A 27,237-nucleotide genomic window follows, 5' to 3' on the forward strand; every position below is an offset into this window, starting at 1 on the left:
ATATTCAATAATTGCGTCGTGTATAGTTCACGGGCCTATGGGCCTTTTTTGGATTCAAGAGTTTTGCAATGCGAGGCCCAATTTCAGGACTTGAAAAATAATTAGTTTTGTTAAAAAAAATATTCTGAAATCGAATCAAACTGAATCCGTAACATGAATGATCAAAATGATGTGGACAAATGAGACATGATGCTTATTTCCTTTAAAAAAAAAAAAAAAAAAAAACAAAGAGTCAATTGGCTGGCATCGTTGTGTATGAAGATATCAGGCAGGCGGGCAAGAAGAATTTTTGTGAACTTGAAATGTTAGAATATATTTACATATATTAAGAAAAATTATCAAAGAATTAAGAAAAAACATAGCATATAGAGAAACTTCTATCAAATAAATTTGTTTACGTGAACTATATGATATTTATGAGGAAATGCAGAAGGAGAGGTGGAGGTTGGGACCAAATTTTACAAAGTGAGAGGAATAGAGTTATTTTCATCCTTGGCAATAAAAATGTGAAAAAGTAAAAAAAGCAGCACCACCCATTCCTAGTCATCTTTGTAGACCAAAGTCGGGTACTCGGGACTCCACATGTTGTTTTCCACGTACTCGAGGATCTCCTCCTGCACATCATCATCATCACCATCATCATCACCATCATCATCATCATCATCATCATCATCATCATCATTTTAATTGCTTTATATAACCAAATACAAATACCCAAAAGAGTGTTTTTTTTCTTTGCTGGTTCTTTTTGGACATAAAGTAAAACAAGAGAGAGAGAGAGGGAGAGAGCTTACATGGTTAAGCCTGAGAAGCTCACGAGCGTCCATTTCCCTGTAGCCGCCGGCAAGGTCCTCCTCTATTGCTTCTTTCACGACCGCAGCAGCTATTCTTTTTGTTATGTCCCTTATCCTGCACACACCACCATTCACCATCACCGACCGACCAGACCAACCTTTCTTATTACCTCATCGCTCATCATACCTCGATATCGGAGGATATATTATCCCTTTCAGCACCTCCTCTTCACTCATGTATCCCGCTAGGCTGCAAATATTAACTCGCACGGATTCACGATTTAGGATTACTCGATGGTCGTTTATACATCCCCTTTCGAGTTCTCTTCTCCTCAGAAATTATGCATGAGTTTTCATCCATTGGTTTTACCATGATTGATCTTGGTATAGTAGTATTTGTTTGTTGGCTTCGAGCATTAAGGCTAACGAGGTAGTATGCTATGTTCTCACATTGGTCAAGCACGAGAGACTAGTCAGCCACGGTTTAGACCTATCAAACTGAATCCCATTAAAAACTAGCTTCCAAGGACGAGCGCTGCTAGTCATGGACTCAGCAATTGACAAATGACGACTACGCACTAGGAAAATAAAACATCCTAATAACACAGGCTTTTGGCCATGTACCTTAAACTATGTCTGAAACATTAACTAGAAGGATATAACACTTTCCCAAAAGGATAGAGAAAGGAACTTACCACTCAGCTGCAGCCTGAAGCATCCCGTCAGATACGATTGGAGAACCAGATAGGAGAGTGCCAAGTCCAATACTGCAGAACAAAAGTCAAAAACCTCTCTCGATGATGACTAATGAATCCAGTAGAGGACGTATGTCATTCTTTGTAAAGCTAAGCTAAATAATCTGAACTAACCCAGGAAAGAGGTACATATTGTTCCCTTGGTTGCAATGCCCCACGTGTCCATTCCCTGCCGCAATAAAGCCGTAGGTAAAGATGAAAGATCTCAGAATCACAAAGGATATTCCAAAGATCTAGGCCAGTCCACATGAGACTAATTCCAAGATGCAGGTACATCTCACAAATGTGCGTAACGTTTGATATAGCAGGCATTGTACATACCGAAATCTACGTTCTTAAAAGGGCTTCCGCTCGCAAAGATGATATTGTCGCCTAAAACAGAGAAGGCCTCTTGTGGAGTGCATTCAGCTGCAATGCCAAGTGTGGACAAGTGTTACATCAAAGGTAGCAAAAGAATCACAAACTCCTGCATACCGATTCTCTATGCAAGGCAACTCACCATTTTTTGTGGGGTTGGACATTGCAAAAATAGCAGGTCTTGTCGATGTTGAACCTTTCATTGCTTCCAAAACCTGATATATATAGCACATCAGTAACGGCTTCTGAAACATGAAGTCCAATATGTCAGAATTATTCAAGCTAGCAGCGCCAAAGCCTTCTCAATCTGTGTTTTCTAATTGATGTCGCTCACCCAGCCAGCAGTATAAAGGTGCTCATATGATGATTACACTGCATTTGTTGCTGATCAAAATAAACTCTTGGAAGTTCCATTACCGATTCTGTAGCATATCACTGAATATTTTTTATGCAACTATGGTCTGTCCCTCCTTACCTCCTTTGAGAATAATCCTCCAACTGCAGATAACCCGAGAAGCACATCAGGCTTCACTTGCCGTACCTGGCCAAAAACAAATTATTTAGTTTCTTGTCTCGGCATTGTGCAGGAGTTTTTGACGTGAAAGTGAGGTCCTTTTGTAACTCCAACATTAATTCATTATATCAGAACTGACTACCGCAGTTTGTTTTAGCATGTATGACAGACATATTGATGAAGGGAAGAATATCACGAACCACTTCAACAAGACTTGCACCTTCCTTTAGTCCCTGACGCTCAATTTCTTTAACCTTTCTAGCAAATGGCAGTGCCTCCGGATCAATACTGGCTCGTCCTTCAGTAATAAGACCCTGATATCATGCATCAGATCGGAAAAGTTACCCGCTTCTGCTCTTCAAAAGTTTTGTACCAGACCACAGAATAAGAAAAGGCATAAAGCAATGGGTAACGAAACAACTAAAATGCAAGATTGATTTTGACTCCCGACTTAACCAGGGAAAATCTTTCATGAGATCCCTTTGCTGAAAAGTCATGTTCAATTGCTCGATACAAACATACCTGTGCATCAACAACCCAAAACTGACTTCGTGCACTATCAAAAGCAGTTTCGGTATTCCCCAACATCCTAGCCATCGTCTTCCTCGCGGCATTTAAAACACCTATTCCTGCACTGCAAAAATACAAAGAACATAAAAGGAATTAAGAATCCTGGAGCACCTATTCTTGGCTAACATATAAGGCGTTCTATCCAATCCAAGGAGGCAACTATCTGGTACTTCTAGTGAATGATAAGAACTACAAAATGGCATGTCAATACTCAAACATACAATTAAAAACATGTAATCCGAAGATTCTCAAAGCATGGATCAACAAAACCAACACCCATGATATTGGACAGACAACACAGAGATGGATTAATAACCTTCCAGCGCCAGCAACAACAATCTTCATCTTCGGAAAGTCAATCATTGGTTTTCCCTGTGCTCTTACAGCTCCAAGAAGACCAGCAATCGCAACCCCAGCAGTTCCCTAAGCAAGATAATGATGAAATAGTAGCAATAAGATTAATATCATTGTTTTATATCTGTAAGATGCAACAGATCAGCAGCACTCAAAGTCCTTCTGCGTTATCCTTGGGAGAGATTTCTGAATCCCTTTCCGGTTGCTATTTTAAGGCATCTGATCATATTTAATAGATTAGAAAACACAAATAAAAGTAAACACATGGGATGGCAGCTTGAGGACAGGAAAATATGATATCTAAACAGTAATCACACCTCCAGTAAATCAAGGAAAAGTACCCTGACACTTAAGGGACTAAACTCATTACCTGGACATCATCATTAAACATTCTGTAGGTGCTTCTATAACGCTGCAGTAACTTGAAAGCCCATTTGCTCTGGAAATCCTCAAACTACATATTGCAATGTTAAAGATGTGTAACCAGAAAAGCTTATCAAGTTCAAGCTGTAGAGTCACATACGAAGCTTGTCTTACCTGCACAATAACATTTGGCCAGCGAGTAAACACAGCCTCCATGAATTCATCAATCACTGAAAGATAGTCATCACCATCTAAACGATGTTGTTGCAGCCCCAAGTCTGTCAACAAAAGAATGTCAAAGAAGTTATCCATAGCAGGACCAGATAAAAGAATAAACCCTAGTAGAGCTTTCTGCCCTATGAAAATCCCTAAACCATCAAGTATAGATAATAATATATGGTACAAGCTGATGACATTGGTTGAGCGACGACAAACCAGAATTCATTAGCTAAATTGACAGCAGAACATAACGTCTCCTGACCACCCTATCAACATTATTTGTGTTATGTGCATACATATCTATACACCAATGTTAAATTTCCATCTGTTGCAATCTTCTTTAAAAAAAGAAGATACAATTCTTAAACATCGGTTATCAGTTTATATGTAAACAAGGAAGCAAGAAAATTACTCTGCGATAATCACATAGCAATTTATAACTTCAGAGAAGAAACAGAGAGAGCAAGAGAATCTTACACAAGGGATCCTTGAGGAGTTTTTCATTGTTAGTTCCAATGTCAATCATGACAGGGAGTACCTAGCGTGACCAATAAATAAGTTACCGCTACAGCATTGACAAAGCTGTTAAGAGCAGAAGACTAAAGGAAAACAAGGTATTGGTGCAAATATAATTACCCGCTGGGGATTTATTCCGGCTGCAGCAACATATAGATCAAGCTTGCCTATAGCGATCCCAATTCCGTGAACCCCTAGATCCCCAAGACCCAAAATTCTGCTTCCATCAGTAACAACTATCATATCGACCTGAATTTTAGCGGTAACATGATATGTTAGTAATTTAACAGCCATTAAAAGGAGATACCATTTCCATGGCATACACAAGAGGGACCAAAACAAACAAAGCCGAGGTTGACAAAATTAGAAGACCTGTTCAGCTGGCCAGTTGTAAACCATAGACATCATTTCTCCACGATCCTCAGCGCTGAAATACATTCCCCTTGGCCTCCTAAACAGACCACTATAGTTTTGGCAGACGAGACCGACCGTGGGAGTATACACTATAGGCGCGTATTCCTCGATGTTGGCAATCAAAACCTAACACAACATTTGCAAAACCAGTGTAAAGCACCTTCCTCTGATATACAAAATGTGTAACTCATTCCGCCATGGTTTTGACAGTGAAGGAAAAGAGAGTTGACCTTGTAGTACATGGTCTCATTGCGGTCATGCAAACGGTTAAGGATACGCCACTTAGCCAGAGCATTAGGGTCAGAGGGTCCATCCCTTGCTTGCTCCTCAAGCCTCTTGAGGTCCGCCACTGTTGAGTTGAGACAAATGGTAAGATAAACAACAGTGATAAACCCTAAGATTCTCAAGGAGTTGAAAGTTAAGAGAGACGGAATTACTGAAGCGCTCGATTTGCTGCTCAGGGGACATGACATTCGGAGGAAGGAGCCCCCTCAGGTCAAGACGGTCCCTCTCAGTCATTGAGAAGGCAGTTCCCTACATCGATCACCGTAGATACACAGTTTGATACGTATACACACAAATATAGCCTATGGAGTAGATCTGGACCGAGAAGCAGGAACAGAGGAAGGGGGGGGGGGATGGAAAAGAACCTTGTTGAACCAAGGATCGTGGAGGATGTCAAGGCTACGCTTGTGGACGATGGTGGGACGGTGGCCCTCCGTCGTAGTGAAACATCTGCGGGATTCGCCGATTATCCTCCGTCTCAGGCATCTGGCGAGAGCCATCGATATCCGGAGCTTATCTCCAGCGACCGCCATGTCCGAATTCCTTCGACAGGAATCGGATCGGACAGCGATGATGATCAGAAGCAGAAGCAGACTGCGAATAAAGGGGAAGGAGGACCTTTTTAAAATTATTTTTGGTTAATTTGAAACTATTTTTTTCCCCTTTCTAGTCATAAGACCGTGGCTTTCGTCTAGATTCTTTCCAGACAGGGTCTACAACTTAGTAACTTACAGCATCGGTGTCGAATGCTTGGTTTTTACCACTGAATTCTATTTCGTTTCCAAGACTTGTAGGAAAACAGCGACGATGAATCACCAAAAAACGAATTTTATAGCGAAATTTGTTAATATAATATATATATTTACAGACCAGAATCGAAATCTCTAATTTTTTTTAACACTCTCTATATGTTTTCACAATTACAACAACCAAAGTAAAAAAGTAATAAAAAAGAGGATCTAATGGTGGCCAGTGATTGATTTAAGATGTGACAAAATTACCTTGAAGTTTTGGGTTCGAAAGGGACACAAGTAATTACGTGACTAGAAACTGACTCTAAACCAGACGATTAAGTGGACCGAAATTCCAATTTATTACAACAGTTTTTTGTTTTCAAGTAACAAATAAATAAAAAAAGTCATAATCAGCCATTTCATTGGCAGTAGAACATGACACGCTTAACGTTCTCCTTGAGAGAGGGAAGGGGACCTAACGGCAGCACCCAGACTTGGACCACGGGTGCTAGTCCACTCGCCATCGAACCACTGTCGGATGTCTCTGGCTCCATGTAGAGGCGAGCCCTAAATGCCGCCGGATGTGCCGTAGCATGCCGGGTGGTACTGCCCATTGGAAGGCTACGACATTTCCGGAATCACACCAATTCTGCCTTTTGTCGTGCACTCAAACTCATAAAGGCCCCTCTTCGTCAGCTAAATGCAAATAGATTCAGCAATATCACTCAAAAGGTAAAGGCTGAACATCAAAAGTTGAAAAAGCTCCAACGAGCCCTATCCCCCCAGAATCGGCTATAGAGGCAGAGAAAAAGCAGAGGAAAATCTTGTTAGAGTTGGTATCAGCGAAGGAGTTGTTCTTCATGCAGAAATCTCGGATTCGTTGGCTACAACATGGGGATAGAAATACCAGTTATTTCCACAAGGTAACGAAATCTCAAACATCAAGGAACCACATCCATTACCTGATGGACAACCAAGGGAATAGGCTCGATGATTCTGAGGCTATTAAATCACATGCAATGGAGTTTTTCCTAAGGATTGATTGGCACCCGAGATGCCTCAGTTCAAGCCCCATCTTCATCCTGGCTAGCTAAGTTACTTAACCTCCAAGGCCCCTTACCCGATATGGATTCACTTACAGTCATTCCGAGCTTGGAGGAAATAAGGTCAACATTATTGGGTATTGTTAGTTTAGGTGCTTTATGATGTTCTACGATATGAGTACTGATACTTTTATCATATTGACATGTCATGATTGTTTTAATGCATGAGTGTTTAAATTCGTTATTTGTTTCGTATACTTGATAAATAATGATATCCGTGGTTCGTTATGAACGATCCTAAACTCCCTCGTCGTGTATCATTGAGGGATTGATGATATACTAAAACTAGCATGACGTATGATAGATGATCATGGGGATGGTCATGTGTATTGTGATCACATCATCTTTACTTAGAGAATTTTATAAGTGGATTGAGATCTTTATCATCGGATAACGGGTCAAAACCCATTTAATCCATTTTAAAAAATTATCCAAATGGACTAATCCATTTGGATTTATAAGTGGGTCGGGTTGGGTTGACCCATATAACCAGACCCATTTTGACATCTCTACCTAGTAGATTGCAACAACTAAGAAGACACACTTGCATAGTTTAAAAAGAGATAACATTGTATAAAGAAAAGTGCTCGTTTGAAGGGATCTTAAGTGTATATGGGCGTGCGAGTTGAGTGTAGAATCTGATTTGAGAGAGTGAACGTGAATAAGATACGTGAAAACTCTTCAAGAGATCTAACTCGGGTTTAACCCGTTGTTGCATGCACCTTTATTTGGATCAGAAGAAACACGTGTCATTTAGAGATTTATTTTAATGCAGGTTGAGTCAAGATTATGTTCAGTACGTATACGGTTCGGATTCAGATCGGAAATGATTCGGTTCGGTTTTTTCGGTTATACAAAAATATGTACCTACCGGTTATTATATCATATTTGATTCGGTTCGGTTCAGTTTTGGTTCCGGTTTTTATTAAGAAAATTTTAGAATTTTTTTTAAAAAATTTCGAATTTTTGGGTTTTTAAAAATTCGGTTCGGTTCAGTTTAGAAACGGTATCGTATTATTCGGTTCGTGCAATTGGGTAAGGAACCGTGCCTTCAACTCGTACAAATGAATATAGAAATTCATGATGTTTTGATCCGATAAACGTAGGCATGGCCAAACCTGGTTAAAACTTGTGTGTCACTTTATATATTGCATTCTTACATTTTACATTTCTTTTATAATTTAGCCTTTGAGCATATAATATATAGAACTTTCATTTCATGGCATGTTGTGGCTGTAACCCACGTCTATATCTCGAATCGTATCCAAAATTTTTGGACGAAAGGATATATAAAACAATATTTGTTGAGTACATATGATAATATAAAAAGACCCTATTCATGTATATTTGATATATATGATGGTTAATTAAATTATAATCAGTATATATTATACACTAGAATGACATAATTATTCTTCATTTGTTTATCTTTGTTTCATAATCATTTTGTATATTGTATATGTGTCCGACGACATAATTACGGCGTTTATTTTACATATGAGAATCTAAAATAGTTTATAGAACTCACAAAATGTAATGTGTGGGTTCGAATTCCAGATATGGTACTCCCCTTGAGCCGGTCATCTTTACGAAGCTGGTTTACCTGTTCTGCGTAGTTTGCCGGCTACTGCATAGGGCGGTGAGTTTTTTCAGGTCCGCGATGCTGTCCTGATGCCGTTCTCGTCCGGTCTATGGGCTGAGAGGCGTTGCGGTGTCCGGTGTCCGACCCGAAAGGTGGTAGGACAGAGGTTTCCCATCGTAAAAAAAAAAAAAAATTATATGGTAACTACTACTTTAAATAACAAACTTATTTTTCCTTTTGTTTGTTCTCTACTGTAGATTCATTCGTCAAACAATAGGTCGATGGTTTGTCACATGATAGACGCTAGGGTTTGAATATTTTCAAAACACGTGTTGGTGTTTTTGCACGATTATATATATATATATATATATCTATGTTGGGTTAATAATAATATAAAATAAAATAAAAGTAAATGTTTTGACGACAAAAAAACTTCTATATATATATATATATATAATTGGTGAATATTGAAGCCAATTGAAAAGAGGGACTTGTGAGTAACGTTTGTCAAGAATCTCAGTAAAGAAAAAAAGCGAAAGATGTGGAAAAGAAAAGAGAGAAAAGTGGGGCCATGTGTGTTTGTGTGGAAGGGGTTTCCATCTTGTTTATGTATGCATACAAACGAAGCATATATATATATATGACCTATCTGATACACACGATAAGCATAATCAAACCCAAAAAAATATCAAGCTGGTCTGAGCGAAATGGCTCCGGTAGGGCTGCCTCCGGGGTTCAGGTTCCACCCGACGGACGAGGAGCTGGTGAACTATTATCTGAAGAGGAAGATAAACGGGGAGGAGATAGAGCTCGACATCATTCCGGAGGTTGATCTTTACAAATGCGAGCCATGGGAGCTGGCCGACAAGTCTTTCTTGCCCAGCCGGGACCCCGAATGGTACTTCTTCGGCCCCCGCGACCGTAAGTATCCCAACGGGTTCAGGACGAACCGGGCCACGCGAGGAGGGTATTGGAAATCTACGGGGAAAGACCGGAGGGTTACGAGCCAGAGTCAGAACCGAGCCATCGGGATGAAGAAGACGCTCGTTTATTACAGAGGGAGGGCTCCTCAGGGCATCCGTACCGATTGGGTCATGCACGAGTACCGCCTCGACGACAAGGACGATCTCGACTCCTCCCCCCTCCAGGTACCTCTCTCTCTCTCTCTCTCTCTCTCTCTCTCTCTCTCTCTCTGCATATAATCGTCGTATATATACACCTACACAAACCACTTTCTTTATGAAATTAATGTAAAATGCACCGTTTAACTACACATAAACTACACTCTCCATACGTTACACAGTTCATTGGATATATAGGTTATGCATAAGTGGAGGAATCTTCCAAGCACAGATTAGGGTTTCATATATATTTATATAGTTTTGCAGTTTGTATTAATTTGTTCAGACAACACGTTGTATTTTACCGCCATGAATCAATTCGTAACTTCCAAAAACATATTCACGCCATCTTTTTTTTTTTAACCTCGTGTTAAGATTTCACTATAATATTGTTGGAAAACACATTTGAAAAGTCCACATGCAAAAACAAACAAAGTCCATCTTCCGTCGAAGAAGGCCAAAATCTCAGTATAGAACAATCAAGGAGTACTCTACATACGATGATTGTTAATGGGATATATACAATATACAGATGCGTATATTGATTCCTAATTTTAAAGAAACGGTGTTTGTTGGTTTTCTCAATATATATATATATATATATATATATATATATACATAGATATATTATACATGGGTCCCCGTAAAATCACGTTCGGAATTTAGTATGTTTTCCGCTCTCTTTTTTTTTTAATATATAAGGGCAAACCGTGGAAGTGCATGGCTTGCGTACGTAGAAAGAATCATAAGCGATGAAGTGCATGCTTTCAGACTTTTTTTATAAAAAAAAAATCTATATTTTTTGTGTGTGTTTTAATATTCATATATATATATATAATATGGAATGCATGCTTTAGATTTAGTCGTCACTTTATTTTTTATATAGGTATTTATTTGTTGTTTGTAAATATATATATGTATATATATATATGTGTGTGGATATCATGAATATATGTAATGAGCTGACATATTCGTTCCTTGTAAGCTGACAAAGTTAAGCCTTCGCTTTGGCTTTACTGCAACAAGATAACAGAAGCCAAATCACAAACTTCCCATATAATGACAACATTGACATCCCTTTCTTTTTCTTTCTTGCTTTTCCCTAATTAACTTTTTCTATATATATATATATAAATTTCATTACTTCGCATTGTGAAATTAGAACGATTAATCATACAGAACGAAGACACGTAAAATCATGCCACGTTGCTGTGGCTTACTGATTATAAAACAACGCAACGATTGCTGACGTGAATGAATGGTGTGATTTTGTGGACTGTCGTACAAACACCAGATATTTACTATTTTATTTTCTTTCATCGTTTATTGCATGCGATAGAACTTAAACTTATTATCCATCATGCCTTATTTTCTACTTTATATGAAAGGTTATATCATTATAAAAGGTTATTTATTTTAGTGCCCTTATATAGTGTTCAAAGGATCATATGGTACTGAAGAAAAACTTATGTCTATCTAATTTGTGGTGTGTACGTTATATACACGCACGCACACACAATATACGCAAGGGAAACATGGATTGGGATTGAAGAAGAGATGTGGATGCAGGATTCGTATGCGCTGTGTCGAGTATTCAAGAAGAACGGAATATGCTCGGAGGTGGAAGATCAACAGCAAAGAGGGGAATGCAGCAGCTTCACGTTAATGGAGAATTCCAACAACGAATACGAGACAATGTCCTCAGCTTGTCCCGAAGACGACGACAAAGATGACTCCTGGATGCAATTTATCACTGACGACGCATGGGACTCCAACGCTTCAGCCGCCGTCATGGGTTCCGACCACGGCCATGGCCATGGCCAAGGTGTGTATTAATTTTAACTTTATAATTTGAGGTTGGTGGGCAAAAAACAGCTAAATAACGTCACTAGATATATGCTATTTTTATGGTATTTTCTTGACAGAATAAGACATTTCGTCTTATGGGCATTTGCTAATTATGGTTATATTATACATACGGCAACATGTGTTCTTCTGTGTCGTCGAACATTTTCTCTCTCCTTTCTTTTGACCCTTCGGCTGATTGGACGGGGCCTTGGATTTTTCTTTATTGTCACGTGGGTGTAATGTAAAGCAGTGCAAAATGAATGGAAATTGGGATTTTGCAGAACATACAATTCAACTCAAGTGTCTAACTGTTCACCTAATTTGACAAAATACCATATTGTCTTTTTTTTTTTGGCTGGATGGGTCCCATTAGGCACGAGTAAGGAAAAGTTAAAAAAAAAAAGAAAAAAAAGAGGATTTGATGATTTGTAAATGACAGATTCTGGATACCAGACTTGCGAGCAGGGACTGGGAGATGCCCTTTTGCCTTACCAACTGTCAGATTCTCTCAGTTTCTGCTTGCTTCTAAATGTTGTCCCATCTGTCTAAATCTTTAAAAACAACATTATTTACACTGAGAAGCATTCTCATGTCTGCAACAGAATCTCGTAGATATCTGTCCTTATGTTCAACTCCTTGTCCCGCATCACCTCTTGGATATCTGACATCTCCTTTGCTGTCAGAACTGACTTCAGCCTTGCGAATCCTTCAAGCCATAGCTTTTTCGACCTGCCCAAATTTCAACACAGCCCCCCTCTTGCGTTAGGATATGAACCCTTTCTAAAGAATCTGGAGCTGGAGCAGACAAGGCTAGATCGGTCCTCTTTTCTTACCATGGGCACGCGTTTATAGCTCGGAAATAAACTCGTCTAGCCGCAGATGGATCACGTCCAATCTCGATCTCGTACGCAATGTAGCAACGCCACAGAAGTACCGAGTTACTTAGTGCATCTTGTGACAATGCCCTCTCGAACAATCCACGAATTCTGTGGCGGGAGCCTCCTCCATTCATCTCATACGACAGCGCAAATAGCCAAACAACCAAAGATGGTTTCCTACTTAACACACATGTGACACTAGCTTAAGCATTTAGAGTATCCCACGTAGATAAAGAAGATCACAATGCCCTAACTAGTTGGTTAAGCCTCCAAATAGATTCTTATGGAATAGAATATCAACATTATTTTCAATGAAACTAAGAGCTATTCATGCATAATTTTAACACCATCTTCGAGTTTGCACCAGATAAAGTGACTGGTGGTGACAGATTATAGCTGAGAAACGGGTTAGAGGGTTTAGGGAATCGGAGCTTACTTGCGCGAGTAGTCATCAAACATCATCCTCAGTTTGTGGGATGTCATACGATGATGGCAGATCTCCACCAAGGCTCGATAAAGCTCCGGATTGAGAGGATATAGTTGTAGCCCCTCCGAAATGGGTGTCAACAGTTTCGAAAAGCTTAAATGGTCTTGATATCGGTGAACCATTCTCACGTAGTAACTGATCAAAAGTTCAAGGTGGTGACTTTGGCTTTTTCTACCTGTAAAACCACAAGGACCCAAACTTTATGATGGGAAACAAAACCAGGTGATACTTAACTAAGAGATCTTGATATCAAGTAATTCATTGATCCTGGAAACGATCATGGATATTAGTTTAAAATTTATTGAAAAAACTCAAATAATTAAGGAATTCAAACAACCTGGAAGAACAGCACTAAATGCTTCGTCAAGGATCTCAACAGCCCCAGAAAAGCCATTGGTCATCTCTTCAAACAATGCTGCTGAACAAACAGTGGCAGCTGACTGATCGTCTATGATACCATGAGCCCATGTTGATTGTATCTTCTTAAGCTTCTCTTTGAACCCTTGGCGCGCTCTCAGGAGTTGCACGCTTGATGGTTGGCAATTATAAGGACTATACGTCCGATCACTTCCCACGCAGCACAAGATGTGGATGGCACGAGATGATGATTCTTTTTCCTGAATTTTGCCGCTACTATTAGCCACTTCAGATTCGGCATACCATAGATACAGCAGAGGAGCCTTAGACTGCATCTCCTGCATACATACATAAAATCAACTTAGTAAAGCATTTTTTAAATATTGAATAGTATGCAAACAACCCAACAAATCAGATTCCCACTAGATATCTTTCAAGGAAAAAAAGAAAGAACGTAAAAGAAACACGAACCAAATGAAGTATCCTATAGTCAGAAATCAAGTATGGGGGCACTTCCTAAATCGTCAGCCAGAACATAGACTGTGCACTTTAATGAACCTTACTATAAAGTTTGTGTGCAATCACAATCAACCAAAGCACAACTTAGTAGGTGTACTGGAATGCAATCAGGAAGCATGTAGACTTCCCATAATATACAATGCAATCATCAATGACTAACTCAGAAAGAATAATAGAATCTAACCACAGTGAGCCCACTAATAGAAGACAGTGCCATATCAAACACCCGTCTTGCGTGATTCATATTGCCAGAAACAACTTCTCTCCGTGCATAGACTCCACAGAGCAGAAAATCCTGTCAAGGAAACGGTCAGTTAAGATAAAAATCAATAGTGGGGTAGAGCAGAAGGAAACAAATCGAAACGCAAATCACCTGCCGATCACTTTTCAGGAGGCGCTTTGCCAGAGCTTGACATGGGGTAGTTGACACCTCACATGTTCTCATATTTGTTACAAAGAGTTCTTCTGCAACAAGCACAGCTTCTTCGAGAATGTAATTTCGTGGAAAGACGGTCAAACAAAGCAAGATTGCATTGCGAAGAAACTTCATCATCTTGGTCCTCATAGAGATGTCACCGGTCCCACTTAAAAGGAAAACCAGACTGAAGTCATGCCCATTTTCTGATTTCATTAAATCCTCATGAGCCCTTTTCAAATTCTCTAGCGCGGAACCTACCAAGGTTTCCATACTGTTCATTTTCTCAGTCCACCACACACTGTTGCTGGAAGTCCATGGGGACATATGCCCACCAAAGAAATCAATAAACTGGTATAACAGAGATAAGCGGGCCTCCGCTGAACTTAACGAAAATAGATATTCACTAATATCTTCATACAGGACAATGCTTGATATTTGGTCGTCAATTTCTCCATCAATTGTTTCATCAATGTTGGAGGTTTCACCTGTTAAAGGATGATGCAAAGTTAACACATGTATGACATATAGGACTGAAGATAAATTTGCAATCCAAATCCATCAAACATATCTATTGAGGCACAGATCTAGCTCAGAATCGAAAAGGAAAAAGTTGATCCACCACTCAGAGGTGCACAAAAAGGAGATATGGACTGAGGAAAGATACTAAGATAATGATATAGATAGATACCAGCTTTCCGGACGGGCATCCATTGATTGTGATCCCGAGAAACCTCTTCCTCAAACCATTTAACCCAAGTTGAAGTATCTTTAACCTCATCAGTGTCCCCAGCTTTAACATCAATCCCTAGAAGCTTTAGCATAGCTTCAGTATCATCTTCAAGTTTGCTATTCTCATGTTCCACTTCCTCCTCCAGACCTTCTGGAGGCACATCACTCTCTCCTGCATTAACTGGTGAGATAACACCTCCTTTTTGAGCTGATAACGGTTCTGTCCAACCTGTCCAACCACCTGCATCATCATTATCAGAGGATTCCTCTCTCAAGATCCTCTGCCTATTTTCCTCCTCCTTTTCCAACCACAAAGACCAACCGAGAGCTCCTTCTTCCCCAACTCTAGCACAATTACTACTCCAGTAATGCTCAAACAGTCTTTGTTTACTCTGTTCACTTAGCAACAAAGATGGAGAAAAGATGCTAAATTCTATTTCGGCCTGAAATAACGCAGTGGCTAACTCCTGATAACCAGCCTGCCATTCAAACCTGCAGAGGCTAACTAACATATCAACTAGAACGAGTTCCTGCTGGATGACAGCTTGATCCAACGGTTCAGAAGTTATGTCAACCTGCATAACCCAAAAAACAGCATCAGGCTGAAAATTTCCAGCTCCTAAGCAACATATTACGGATAATGCCCAGTGACTAAGGCTAGTGGTACAGAACAAAGGATAACAAAGTATCAGAAATAAAACAGATAAGTGCATGGAACAAGCTGCAAAGAGATAGATGCATCGGAACTTAAAAAGGAAAGCACATGTGTTGCAATGAACTTTTCAAAACTTAGCACCATACTAAAACGAGAACCTGCCTATGTCGCTTGCTGGAAGCATGAGAAAGAGCCCGGAAGGCATGGGAATACATCTTCCTCACTTCTGAAACTTTGAATCTGGAGAACTCTCCCTGCAGAACACGTAGAAACTCCCTCCACAATTTGTAGCTAGTCGAATGCTGCATCAGTGCCTTTTCCCATTTACCAACTAAAACATCTGCATTGTCTCTGCTTCGATACGCCTTGAGAAGGGCAATCAACAGATCTTCGCTATCTGGGTTCAGTTGAAATGCCTTCTCAAGTATGCTAATCTTCTTCTCCAAAGTCTGCAAGCGAACTCCTTTCTGCGGTTGCATATTTGAAACTTTGTCTTGGAACTCAGCAAATGCAAGCCACGCCTTCTCATCATGGGGATGTTCCCTCGTCAATCTGTTGAACTCGCGGGTTTTATTCAGAACTTCGTCCTCCCACGACGCTTCTATAACTGAGCTCTTTGATAAAGCATCGCCATCACCACTTTCCTGAGGCGTTTCAGTATCCTCCAAAGGAATGAAATAATCAAGAGAAGCATCAGCTGTCTCTCGAGGAGAAGAAAAACGGGCACGCTTGAAATTCTTATTGCCTTCGAGAGCTGCATATTTTGCAGACCAGTATCGACCATTAGACTTTGCTCTCACGTCCAATGCATCAACATCGTTATCTCTATCAAGCATAGAACTTTTTGGGAACCGCAAATAAAACATCTGAGAACATGATCCAAGACTTTTGTCAGGATTGAAACGTTTATAACGAGGAATATCCATCCTGCATCATAAAAACAGGAACAGGTTGTCAATATCCTACACTCTAAAACGCATAAACACAGAGGGTCATCCTGGATTTATAGGAGGAGATAGAGAAAGCAGTGAACCTATAAATGGAACCATAAACGAGATTATCATGATCAGGACGAGTGTCCATGTAATAATCTTTGGCAGGTTTCGGATAGTATTCCTCGGAATCCTTAACGGAGGATTTCCTCTTCCGCTTCTTCTTCTTCTTCCGCCGCTTCCCAACTTCTTCGTCGCCGTCGGACTCCCCGGAGGATCCATAATCTTCTCTTTCGACTCCAACCAAATCGTAAGACCTAGGTTTCTTAGCTTCATCATTCTTGCCATCAGAATCGCCATCTTCAGTTTCATCAGCGGTATCCGCGTGCGCATCCTCGGGAACGATGGCGTTGATGATGGCGGGATCCACAGTGAAGCTAGTGTTGGAAAGCCATTGGGGAGCGCCCGAAGTGGCAGAGATGGAGTTCGCCGGACTAGAGAATAGAGGGAACAGACCACTACTGTGTCCGCCGCCTCCGCCTTCGCCGTCGCCGTCTGGTTTCGTCGCCATCAGGAATTGGAACCAAATCGATTTCGTGGAGGGCCGCAGATGTGTCGTACGTACACCAGCACTGGCTCATGGACCGGAGCTTAATTGTATTTTGGGCTCAAAGCCATAATAATGTTTAGGCCTTTTGTTATTGTATACTTTTATTGGGCTCCTTTTGAGCCCAACCGTGATTTGATTTTGCATCTCTTAATTTTATTTTTAAGATAAATAGTTGTTGTTTATGCGGCGAAAAATTTTATAATTACACTGTTTTAAAATTGATTTTTCAATCTAAATATTACTTAAAATTTTCAATAAATACACGCGCATTGTGTGACGAAAATTTTGGAAATTGTAAATGGATGTTTGCCATCCGTTGTAATTATAATTATGGATATTATCGTTGATAATTTTTATTTTGAGTTTTTAGTTTTGGGATTTTAATTTTTAGTTTTTATAATATTTATAAATTCAAAAAAAAATTGTTTTAGTTAATTTTTGTACTCAATTAATTTTCCGAATTTTTAGAAAAACTAAATTTATAGAATCTTAATTGTTAAACTTTTTTAGATTCTAAAAACTCTACCCATTGGACCTTTATATTTTAATTTGCCATTGAGTTGTTTCAATAATGATTTGGTACGTTAAGGTATGCGGTTACTGTGTCCGACCCGAAGGTTATAGCGTAGATTCCGAATGTATCAAAATAATAATAATAATAATAATAATAATAATGATGATTTGGATTCCCACTCCCTGCATGCATGCACATACTCATCAGATAGGATAGGATATTAGTCAATTTGAAACTATTTTTACTCAAAAATACTATGTATTTTATGGTATAAACTTCTATTATGATATAAAATCTAAATCAGGAATATCAGGAAGGAAGCTGGAACATTTCATGTAAAAAAGAAAAGAAAATAATATCTGTTGATAAAAACATAATGGAGAAGTACGTAACATGATTCACACCAAAAACAAAAAAAAAAAAAGGTACGTAACATGATACATTACATGTAAGTATATGTGTTTGGTTAAGAATGGAGAGGGAGAGACGCAAAGTTCTCCATGAGAACCTTATTACTACAGAGAGAGAGAGAGAGCTAACATACACCATTTCGCTTGTGGTTGACAAGGCGTCGCCAATACTTGGTAATATCCTCCAAGGACAGCTTAGAAGAAGGGTTCTTAACCTCCTCCTCCTCATCACCAACAGCGACGGCGGCAGCAGCAGCGGCAAGATGGGCAATGCGGCTGGGAAGTGCGTCAATCTCCTTGAGGACCTGCCTGATGTGACAGATGAGCCTCTCGGCCAGGCTGCGGCTGAAGTCCTCCCTTATCACCACCCGGAGCACGGCGATGTGCTGAGCGTCTGCAGGCATGGTGTAAGCCGGTATTATCCACCCGAACCTCCTCAGACTCTCCGCTATCTCAAACACGGTGTGCTTGCTGCTGTCTTTCAGTGAAAACGCTACCAATGGCACTCCCATCTCCTTCGACAGAATCTTGAACCTACCCGTCTCCTCTATCCCTTCCCTCAGCCTCCTCGCGTTGTCCAAACAGTTCTCCATTATGTTCTTGTACCCCTTTCCATCATTCATTTGTTCCAATATACATAGATAATAAGCTTCTTGCTTTTCCCGGATAAACGAAGAAGAGGGTATGAAGGAAACGAGAGACAACCTCAAAGCCTAGCCGGATGAACTGGTAGTACTGAGCAACAATCTGGCTTGATCCTGCAAAAGATTCAAGAGTTTCGCTATTACCGCAAGGAGATACGTGATGATCGGTGAAAGGGTGATTGGTTATTGGCTGACCTTTGGAGAAGTTTAGAGTGAAGGTAGGCTGATCAGCCCCCAGATAGTTGATACGAAAGACGAGGTCATCTGGTAGATCATCCTTTGTCCTCCACACTATCCAACCAACACCTGCATAGACAAGCCCATACTTATGGCCGCTGACATTGATGCTCTTCACCCATGGCAGCCTAAAGTCCCATTCTAATTCTGGATACACGAACGGTGCGATGAACCCCCCGCTCGCGGCATCGACGTGAATAGGGGTGTCCCATCCAGTCTCCTCGTTCTTCTGAACGAGGAGATCGTTCAGCTGCTTCACATCCTCGAACTCCCCGGTCAGAGTGGATCCTAGAATGGCTGCAACACAGATTGTATTCTCATCCACCATCTCTACAGCTTTCACAGGGTCCATCACATAATACCCTTCACTCAGGTTCACCTCCTTCAGCTCTACCTCGAAGTACCTCGCAAATTTCTCCCAGCATACCTGGCATGATACGTTGCATATATGTATATGCAAGATTGAGACCCAGAATAAAACAAAACAACGGTTGGACAGTGACAAATGATGTTCTTAGACCTGAACGTTGGCTCCAGTTACGATGTTAGGCTTGTCAGTAGGTAAACCTTGAGCTCTTCTCCTCTGTTGCCATTTCCTTTTGAAAGCTAAACCCGCAAGCATTATTGCTTCCGATGATCCAACGGTCCCGCAACCGACAGCACACTCGTCTTCCCCAACGGGAGCATGGAACAGATTAGCAATCATGTTTACGCACCGATTCTGTGGAATCGAATTAGAGATTAAAAAAAAAGAAGAAGAAGAAAGATTATATTTTTGGGAGGCGTTCTTGATGATACATATATATATATATAAGCATTGGAAGGGCATAAGGAGAGTGGGGAAAAGAGAGAAGAGAAGAACCTGGAGCTCGGTGGTGACAGGGTATTCATCCATGTCGACATAGTTCTTATTGACGGAATCCATGATGAGTTTGTCACATTCAGGTTCCATCCAAGTCGTAACAAAGGATGCCAGGTTCAGCCTCGGATTCCCATCAAGCATCAGCTCGTCGTTGATCACCTGATAGGCTGCGTCTTTCGGCATCGACTTTTCAGGCATCTTGAATCTGTTTCCACAAACATTACATCCATGTATATATAGAGACACACATAAACATCACATCCATATATATATATATAGAGAGAGAGAGAGAGAGACCTGGGAACAGCAGCACAGACATATCTGGAAGCGAAAGTGGAGTGGAGATGTTCTTCGGAGTCGGGTACTTTGGTGGAGAGAACCATGGCTTTGAGCTGGCCTGAGAATGGAACAAGAGAGGAAAAGGGATGTTTGTCATTTCAACCATTATAAAGAAAGAGAGAGGGAAGCTCTTGTCAACTATTTTAAGACAGCCACATAACTGACTCCTCCTTTTCCTCCTTGTCTCTCTCTCTCTCTCTCTCCATTTGAATTGGCCTTTGGTACTAACCATTTGATTTTTTTCCCATAAAAAAAATCAAGAACACGAAATTCTCTGATATATTTCGGACCATCCAATATTCAATCATCTCAGAAATTTTAATGGCATACCCAAGACCTTTGACCTGCTAGAACATAAGAATCATGGTCAAATAGACAAAAGACAGGATCCACAAAGTCCAGCTTCTTGTGGGTTATGACTTGCGATGCAAGCAATGAATGTAGAGATTTGGGCCGCCGTATCATACAATTGGGCCTGAAAATCCAAAGTTTGTTTAGTTGGGCCCATGAATATCAGCCGCGTAAAAAACGTGGCTACTTTTTTTGTTGTTGTTGGAGTGTCGAACAAAAAACATCAATCAAGATCCAGAACGAAGAAGAAGAGGAAAATGGCGCTGCAGTGGTTGATTCTGTCGTACGTCGTCGCGGCGGAGGCCGCCGTCGCAGTCATCTTGACCTTGCCGTCTCCGAATCTCATCAAGAAGCGCATAGTTTCTCTTATCTCTCTCATCCTTCAGCCTGCTGTCTCCATCGTCCCCTTCGCTGGATTCCAGCTCCTGGGTTCACCTCTTTCTCTCTCTCTTTCTTCTTTTGTTACTCTTCCACTTAGGTCGTTTGATTTTCGCTCTTTCTTGTTCGGATTCGAACTGTATGTTTTCTGATTTCTATTGGGATGTGGTTTCCTTCCAGATATTTACTGGAAGAACGAACACAGATTGATGTGCACATCTGAGGTCTGCACTGCTTCGGAGCGGGATCACTACGAGAAATCCGTAAGTATCACGACCAATAGTTCTATGTGGAATTGATGATAGTTCCCTCGTCCGGGATTCTACAGTTGATATCTGAAACCATGTGAAGATGAGATTTGAGCTTTTGGAGGTTCCGTAGCTCAGTTCTATTATCGTCATCATCATCTTCGAAGATTAAAACCGTTAGGAACAAACAGCTGGCTTTCAAATCAATCAATCTGCATATTTGGCTGTAAGATGTTGATTGATGCGCATATTCAGCCCACTAAGATTGGACTTGAATCTTTCTGTTGATAAATTTGGATCGGACAAGAGAAAAGAGGGGTTTTGTTTTTGAAGAATCTGCAAGGAATTCTTCCTTTAGATTGGTTTATGGCATTGTGAATCTTTTCAGTAGCTGATTTACTCAATGGGGCTGTACCAATTTAACCTTGTCCTCTCTTGGACGACTCTGCTTTGCCCTAACTCACCATACTGGAACTTTTGTCTGAATGTGTGTGGTCTTAGGAATTTCTTTGGACATAGCCATAACACAGACCTCATGTTTCTTTTATTCCTATGATACCCCAGCCGCCATTTGAGGGTGTGTTTTTCTTGTTTGACAGATCTACAAGGCTCAAAGGAACGTGGTTCTGTGTGCTATCGCAATTCTTCTCTACTGGTATATAGTATATATATTAGAGACATGTAGGAATATCGATAAAGATATACATGAGTATTCAAGTTTGTTGGTTTCCTGATTAGATTTGATCTCACTTTGTTAGCCACACATAACATATATGTATTTAAACCGATGATGGACACAGGTGCATCTACCGCGTCTGCAAGTACTACAAGGACCTCGAGAGCTTGGAGGAAGCGGAGAAGAGATACAAGGAGGAGTAGTCTCCCTATTGAAGCTGATTGTGCCTCCTTCTATTTAAAGATACTATTATCCAAAAAAACACTTAGACTATGAAACAAGAACAATTGCACAAGACGGTTTTGAAGTTGTTTGTTTCTCTATGCGACATAATTTAACGTTTCCAGTTGTTTGGGGTAACCGGCCTCGGTCTCATGGTCTTGGTTTCGTGAGATCTAAGTATCCACGGTCCATGTATCCGTGGCCCAGCAATATCTGAACCTGAAAATGTTTTTGAAATTTCGTTGATTTTAAAATGTACTTTATTAATATTATATACCAAAATAAGTTTATTTATTATTGTAAATATATTAAAATAATAAGGATATGTGTATGTAATTTTAGTATTATCCGTGTATCTATGAATCTATGACATAATTCATGTTGCGGAAAAATCACCAAACTTGTAATCGGGTTTCCGGCCTCACTATGTTCATTTTTTGCGTCTCCGATCGATATCCATTCCGATTATAATTCTCCGATCTTGATGGTCGAGATTTTATTTGAGCCGTGGAAGCTTTGTTTCATGCTGTGGACTGGAGGTTTTGTTTCATGCCGCAGAGGCATTCTTTGAGCTGTGGAGGTTTTGTTTCATGCCGCAGAGGTAGAGGCATTCTTTGAGATGTGGCCGCATTATGTCGGACTGTTCTTAAATACAATGGGCGAGAAGAAGAATCCTTTAACTAACAAATCCTAACCAAAATAAACCAAACCTAGCATTTAACCAAATACATATTCTAACAAGTTTTTTTTTGGTAAAGCCGAGATTCAAACTAATCCCGAAATCGGAAGCAAGCTATATTCAATCTCCTTCCCTAATTTGGAATTCGAATTCGGGGCGAGACAAGCGCTTTGCGTACCCGTTTCACCGGTTGAACTATCTTAGGTTATATTCTAATAAGTTCATCTTCATCATGGAGATTCTTCATCATTGAGATTTCTCTACGACACTTTCTTTATTTCTTTTGTTTGTGCATTTTTGAAAATTTTGGTGAGAAAGATCTTATTCTTCTCTCTTGCTACACTAACGAGAAAACAAAAAATAAGAACCTTAAATTACCTTAAAACAAAAAAAAAACTTGAGAGGGCAAAATAGCAAAAGTACTCTTACTTTGTTACAAAAACTTCATGACATACCCTTCAAAACCCTAGAATTTCAAAAAAAAAACTAAAACGAGCAAAAGACATAAATGACCTTATTAAAAATGACACGTGGTACAAGGAGAAGTAAAGACAGTTATTTTTCCCATGTTCTCCACTTTCCCATGAATTTAATTATTTTTAAAACAAAATTCAAAAGCTTATCTCTCTTCTCTTCATCTTTATTTCGTCTTTCTCAACAATTCTTTCTATTCTCATTTCTCAACTTTTTGATTATCATAAATCAAACAAAAATGAGTTCTCCATCGAACAAAAATCAAAGAAAGACTTCATCCGCCGATTGTATATTAGACTGAAATGCAGAAAAAAAAAACAAAGAAGTGGATATAATTTTGATAGAAGACGATGAAGAAGAACAAGAACAACCAAGAAAAAAACAAAAAACAAAACAAGTCAAAAAAGAAGAAGAGGTGGAAAAGGCTAGAAAACTCACCATGGGAGAAGTGAATCAAGAGAAACAAGTAGAACCAAATGCCAAGAAGCGACATCCTGTATTTATATGGGAACCCACCGTAGTTTCAGATAACGTGTTTCGGATAGAGAGTTTTGTCCAAACATCCACTAACAAGGCGACACTTCTGTATAATTTTATGAGGATGAATATGTTGGTTTCCTAGGATCTCTAGAGAAAATCTAATTCCTAAGAGATCGGTTCTAGGGTTTGCGCAGCGGATGTAAAACAATTTTTTTGATGAAACCCTAAAACCTATCATGCATGATCTTGTAGAAACGTTAGAACGATTACCTCAATCGATCCGGGGCCTGTATCAATTGATGTGTTCGTCCGATCACTGTAGACAGAAAGAATACCTCGTCCTCTACATGTATCCACACGGCGGAAAGGATTCCAACGGCTGTCACTCGTCTGCTAGGGTTGAAGAACGCTTTATTCTTTGCGCGAGGGTTTCAGGGATTAATCTCTTAGGTTTTCACTCTCAAAACCTCTCAAAAGGGTCTGAAAGTCGTGCCAAAGAGCTTAGGAGGCGTTCCCCAAAGTTCCTTGCCCTTAAAACCCTAATTTGGGCGAGCTAATGAAATCCCGACGTCTGGACCGATCGGTCTGGAACATTTTTCGGACCGAGCAACATTTGCACGTTACCTCTGGACTGATCAGTCTACGTCTGGACCGGTCGGTCTGGCCTCCGTTCCACCGGAAAATTCTCGTATTTTCTCGCGTGTTTGTCCCTTCATGTGTGTGTGACCTTGTAGGCGCATCCGATATAGCAGTATAACCTGAAATCTCTATTTCGGTTATACAAGTCATAGGCGGTCTCTAACAAGACACTATGACTACCTATCTCGAATAGAGTTTGTTCGTGATCTTACGAATGCCAGTGATGATTCCGTTTGATGATCCTTTTGTATCACGATATCATATGTCGAACGTAAGGCATGAACAAGCCACCTTATCTGATTCGACTGCTTTCTCGTTCACTCAGTTCGACTGTGTGAAATAGACGACGCTCGTCTATAGTGCGACCACACATTTCTACAGTCTCGCTCACACGAGGGGCCCAGTGATATCTCTCTCTTTTACGAGAGGTACAAATCCCGTCTTGACTATCTATAATCCAACACATGATTCGTTTCGTACCTGATACACGCCTTTATAGTCCTCCTGTTACGCAGGACGTTTGACGTATTCAAAGTACGCAACTCCTCATGTTGGATTCCGTAGATATCTCAAGTTTTAGGATCCAATCATGAAACCATCATATGAGATTCAAGTCATGACACAAGTCCATGTGACAATCTCATGCGGATGAATCCAGTATTCCGTTCTCCAACGAATACCTATGATTGTGATCGTATCCAATACCTATGATCATCTATATGATCATCAATCACACATCATACTAGTCTTAGTACATCATTATTCCCATAATGACATATGACTAGGGTGTTTAATAGTGTTCATAACAATACATGGGATTTCATAACATATTAAGTATGCACAACATGTAATGAATAAACACTCATTCATAAACCATAAAAAGTGTCAAGACATCAAATGTATCTAAATAAAACTTGCATAACAGTATATCATAGAGCACTAAACCAACAATCTTCCACTTGCCCTAATCATGGACTGCTAAACATCTAATGCCCATATCCCTAACATGACCCTCATGCTTCGACGAAAGGAGAGGCTTCGTCAACAGATCGACAATGTTGTCATCTGTCGACACTCTGTAAATGTGCATGTCTCCTTTGTCTATGATCTCCCTGATAAGGTGGAATCGTCTGAGTATGTATTTGGATCGTTGATGAGATCTGGGTTCTTTCGCTTGTGCGATCGCTCCATTGTTGTCACAATACAGAGCAATGGGGTTATCAGCACTAGGAATGACACCTAAGTCGCCAACAAACTTCCTGATCCAAACAACTTCCTTTGTTGCGTCTTACGCTGCAATATACTCAGCTTCTATAGTAGAATCTACAACGGTCGCTTGTTTGGAACTCTTCCAGCTAACAACGCCTCTGTTCAAGCAGAAAACATAGCCAGACTGCGATCTGTAGTCATCCGGGTCTGACTGGAAACTAGCATCGGTGTAACCCCTTACAACGAGCTCGTCTTCCGACCCACCGTATACCAAGAACACATCCTTAGTCCTTCTCAAGTACTTCAGGATGTTCTTGACGGCGATCCAGTGTGACTCACCTGGATATGACTGGTATCTACTCGTAATGCTCAACGCATAGGATACATCCGGTCGAGTACAAAGCATGATATACATGATGGATCCAATTTCCGAAGCATATGGAATCTGATCCATGCGTTCTCGCTCATCAGGTGTCGTAGGACACTGACTCTTGCAGAGAACTGTGCCACTGCTCATCGGTAAGGTTCCTTTCTTGGAATCTTGCATCGTGAACCGTTTCAAGACCTTATCGATGTAAGTACTCTGACTCAATCCTAGAAGTTGCCTCGATCTATCTCTATATATCTATATGCCTAAAATATAGGCCGCTTCTCCCAGGTCCTTCATAGAAAACTGCGTTCCTAGCCAAGACTTCACGTCTTGCAAGGTAGGAACGTCATTCCCTATTAGGAGAATGTCATCCACGTATAGCACTAGGAATACTCCCATTGACCTTCTTGTAAACACACAACTCGTCTTCGTTCTGTGAGAAACCAAACCTTTTGATTGTCTCATCGAAGCGAAGGTTCCAGCTCCTCGAAGCCTGCTTCAGTCCATAAATGGACCTCTGAAACTTGCACACCTTCCCCGGGTTTCTTAGATCGACAAAACCTTCGGGTTGTGTCATGTACACATCCTCGGTCAAGTTCCCGTTAAGGAATGCGGTCTTGACATCCATCTGCCATATCTCATAGTCGTAATATGCGGCTATGACAAGCAGGATCCTGATGGACTTTAGCATTGTTGGGATTCTTGGGATCTCTAGAGCGAATCCTATTCCTAAGAGATCGATTCTAAGGTTTGCACAGAGGATGTAAAACAAAAATTTATTAAAAACCCTAGAACCATGCTTCATATGAATCGTAGAAAAGCAAGAACGCTTACCTCAATCGATCCGGGGCCTGTATCAATTGAAGAACTCGTTCGATCACGAAAGGGAGGAAGATTACACTACAAGAAAAACTGTATATACCGACGGACGATGCGACGGAAATTCCGTCGCGTTAGATATTTGCGACGGACAACGACGGTAATGGGACGGATTTGCATCCGTCGTAACCCGTCGCGCAATCCGTCGAAAAATTTCGACAACAACCGACGGATATTTCCGTCGGTAATTTTGTCAGACGGATTGCGACGGACTGCGACCGATATTTGCGACCGAACTTTCGTCGGAAAATTATGCGACGGAGTGGGACGGATATATTGCGTCGCACAAAAGTAGCGACGGATGGGGACAGACATTTCCGTCGGCACTGCGACGGATTCGGTGCGTCGCAGGTAGTTAAACACGTTTTATTCGTTTTGACCTAATTCCGTCGCATTCCGTTGTGCGTCCGTCGCAATTTGTGGAGTCCGTCGCTTTCCGTCGCATTTCCGTCGCACTTTCCAAATCTATTTAACAACCACGCGATGGAGTCTCCATGGCAAAGGAAAAAAAA

At 40.5% G+C, this 27,237-nt stretch overlaps 5 protein-coding genes across 6 annotated transcripts; 2 read left to right on the forward strand and 3 right to left on the reverse strand.

The window, feature by feature from the left end:
• Nucleotides 1-359: 359 nt before the first annotated feature.
• LOC104821820 (NAD-dependent malic enzyme 1, mitochondrial) lies at nt 360-5,781 on the reverse strand. Its single transcript, XM_010552822.2, has 19 exons — nt 5,507-5,781; nt 5,294-5,390; nt 5,087-5,205; nt 4,815-4,982; nt 4,563-4,691; nt 4,404-4,464; nt 3,882-3,985; nt 3,715-3,798; nt 3,307-3,413; nt 2,943-3,054; nt 2,621-2,734; nt 2,382-2,447; nt 2,049-2,121; nt 1,871-1,957; nt 1,664-1,718; nt 1,490-1,561; nt 982-1,044; nt 795-909; nt 360-614 (listed from the first exon to the last, which is right to left on the reverse strand). Exons 1-19 carry the CDS (start codon nt 5,672-5,674, stop codon nt 540-542), a joined length of 1,869 nt encoding a protein of 622 aa, XP_010551124.1. The 5' UTR covers nt 5,675-5,781; the 3' UTR covers nt 360-539.
• Nucleotides 5,782-9,226: 3,445 nt separating this feature from the next.
• Nucleotides 9,227-11,752, forward strand: LOC104821821 (NAC domain-containing protein 86). Its single transcript, XM_010552823.2, has 2 exons — nt 9,227-9,708; nt 11,251-11,752. Exons 1-2 carry the CDS (start codon nt 9,268-9,270, stop codon nt 11,515-11,517), a joined length of 708 nt encoding a protein of 235 aa, XP_010551125.1. The 5' UTR covers nt 9,227-9,267; the 3' UTR covers nt 11,518-11,752.
• Nucleotides 11,753-11,790: 38 nt separating this feature from the next.
• LOC104821822 (protein NRDE2 homolog) lies at nt 11,791-17,120 on the reverse strand. Of its 2 annotated transcripts, none has more exons than XM_010552824.2 (9): nt 16,606-17,120; nt 15,731-16,499; nt 14,877-15,492; nt 14,144-14,673; nt 13,955-14,065; nt 13,232-13,589; nt 12,844-13,069; nt 12,363-12,587; nt 11,791-12,258 (listed from the first exon to the last, which is right to left on the reverse strand). In XM_010552824.2, exons 1-9 carry the CDS (start codon nt 17,073-17,075, stop codon nt 12,117-12,119), a joined length of 3,447 nt encoding a protein of 1,148 aa, XP_010551126.1. In that variant the 5' UTR covers nt 17,076-17,120; the 3' UTR covers nt 11,791-12,116. The 2 variants fall into 2 exon arrangements, with proteins under 2 accessions (XP_010551126.1, XP_010551127.1); XM_010552825.2 differs by having other exon boundaries at nt 12,363-12,584; nt 16,606-17,119.
• A 973-nt stretch (nt 17,121-18,093) lies between these two features.
• On the reverse strand, nt 18,094-20,180 carry LOC104821824 (glutamate decarboxylase 5). The gene is made up of 6 exons (XM_010552826.2): nt 20,079-20,180; nt 19,782-19,986; nt 19,440-19,640; nt 18,878-19,346; nt 18,744-18,796; nt 18,094-18,646 (listed from the first exon to the last, which is right to left on the reverse strand). The coding sequence occupies exons 1-6, from the start codon at nt 20,162-20,164 to the stop codon at nt 18,164-18,166; spliced, it is 1,497 nt and encodes a 498-aa protein (XP_010551128.1). The 5' UTR covers nt 20,165-20,180; the 3' UTR covers nt 18,094-18,163.
• Nucleotides 20,181-20,677: 497 nt separating this feature from the next.
• LOC104821825 lies at nt 20,678-22,262 on the forward strand. The gene is made up of 4 exons (XM_010552827.2): nt 20,678-20,900; nt 21,030-21,112; nt 21,697-21,752; nt 21,898-22,262. Exons 1-4 carry the CDS (start codon nt 20,729-20,731, stop codon nt 21,974-21,976), a joined length of 390 nt encoding a protein of 129 aa, XP_010551129.1. The 5' UTR covers nt 20,678-20,728; the 3' UTR covers nt 21,977-22,262.
• The last annotated feature ends 4,975 nt before the right edge of the window (nt 22,263-27,237 follow it).

The sequence above is a fragment of the Tarenaya hassleriana genome, unplaced genomic scaffold (genome assembly GCF_000463585.1).
Source record: "Tarenaya hassleriana unplaced genomic scaffold, ASM46358v1 Cleome34, whole genome shotgun sequence".
NCBI lineage: Eukaryota > Viridiplantae > Streptophyta > Magnoliopsida > Brassicales > Cleomaceae > Tarenaya > Tarenaya hassleriana.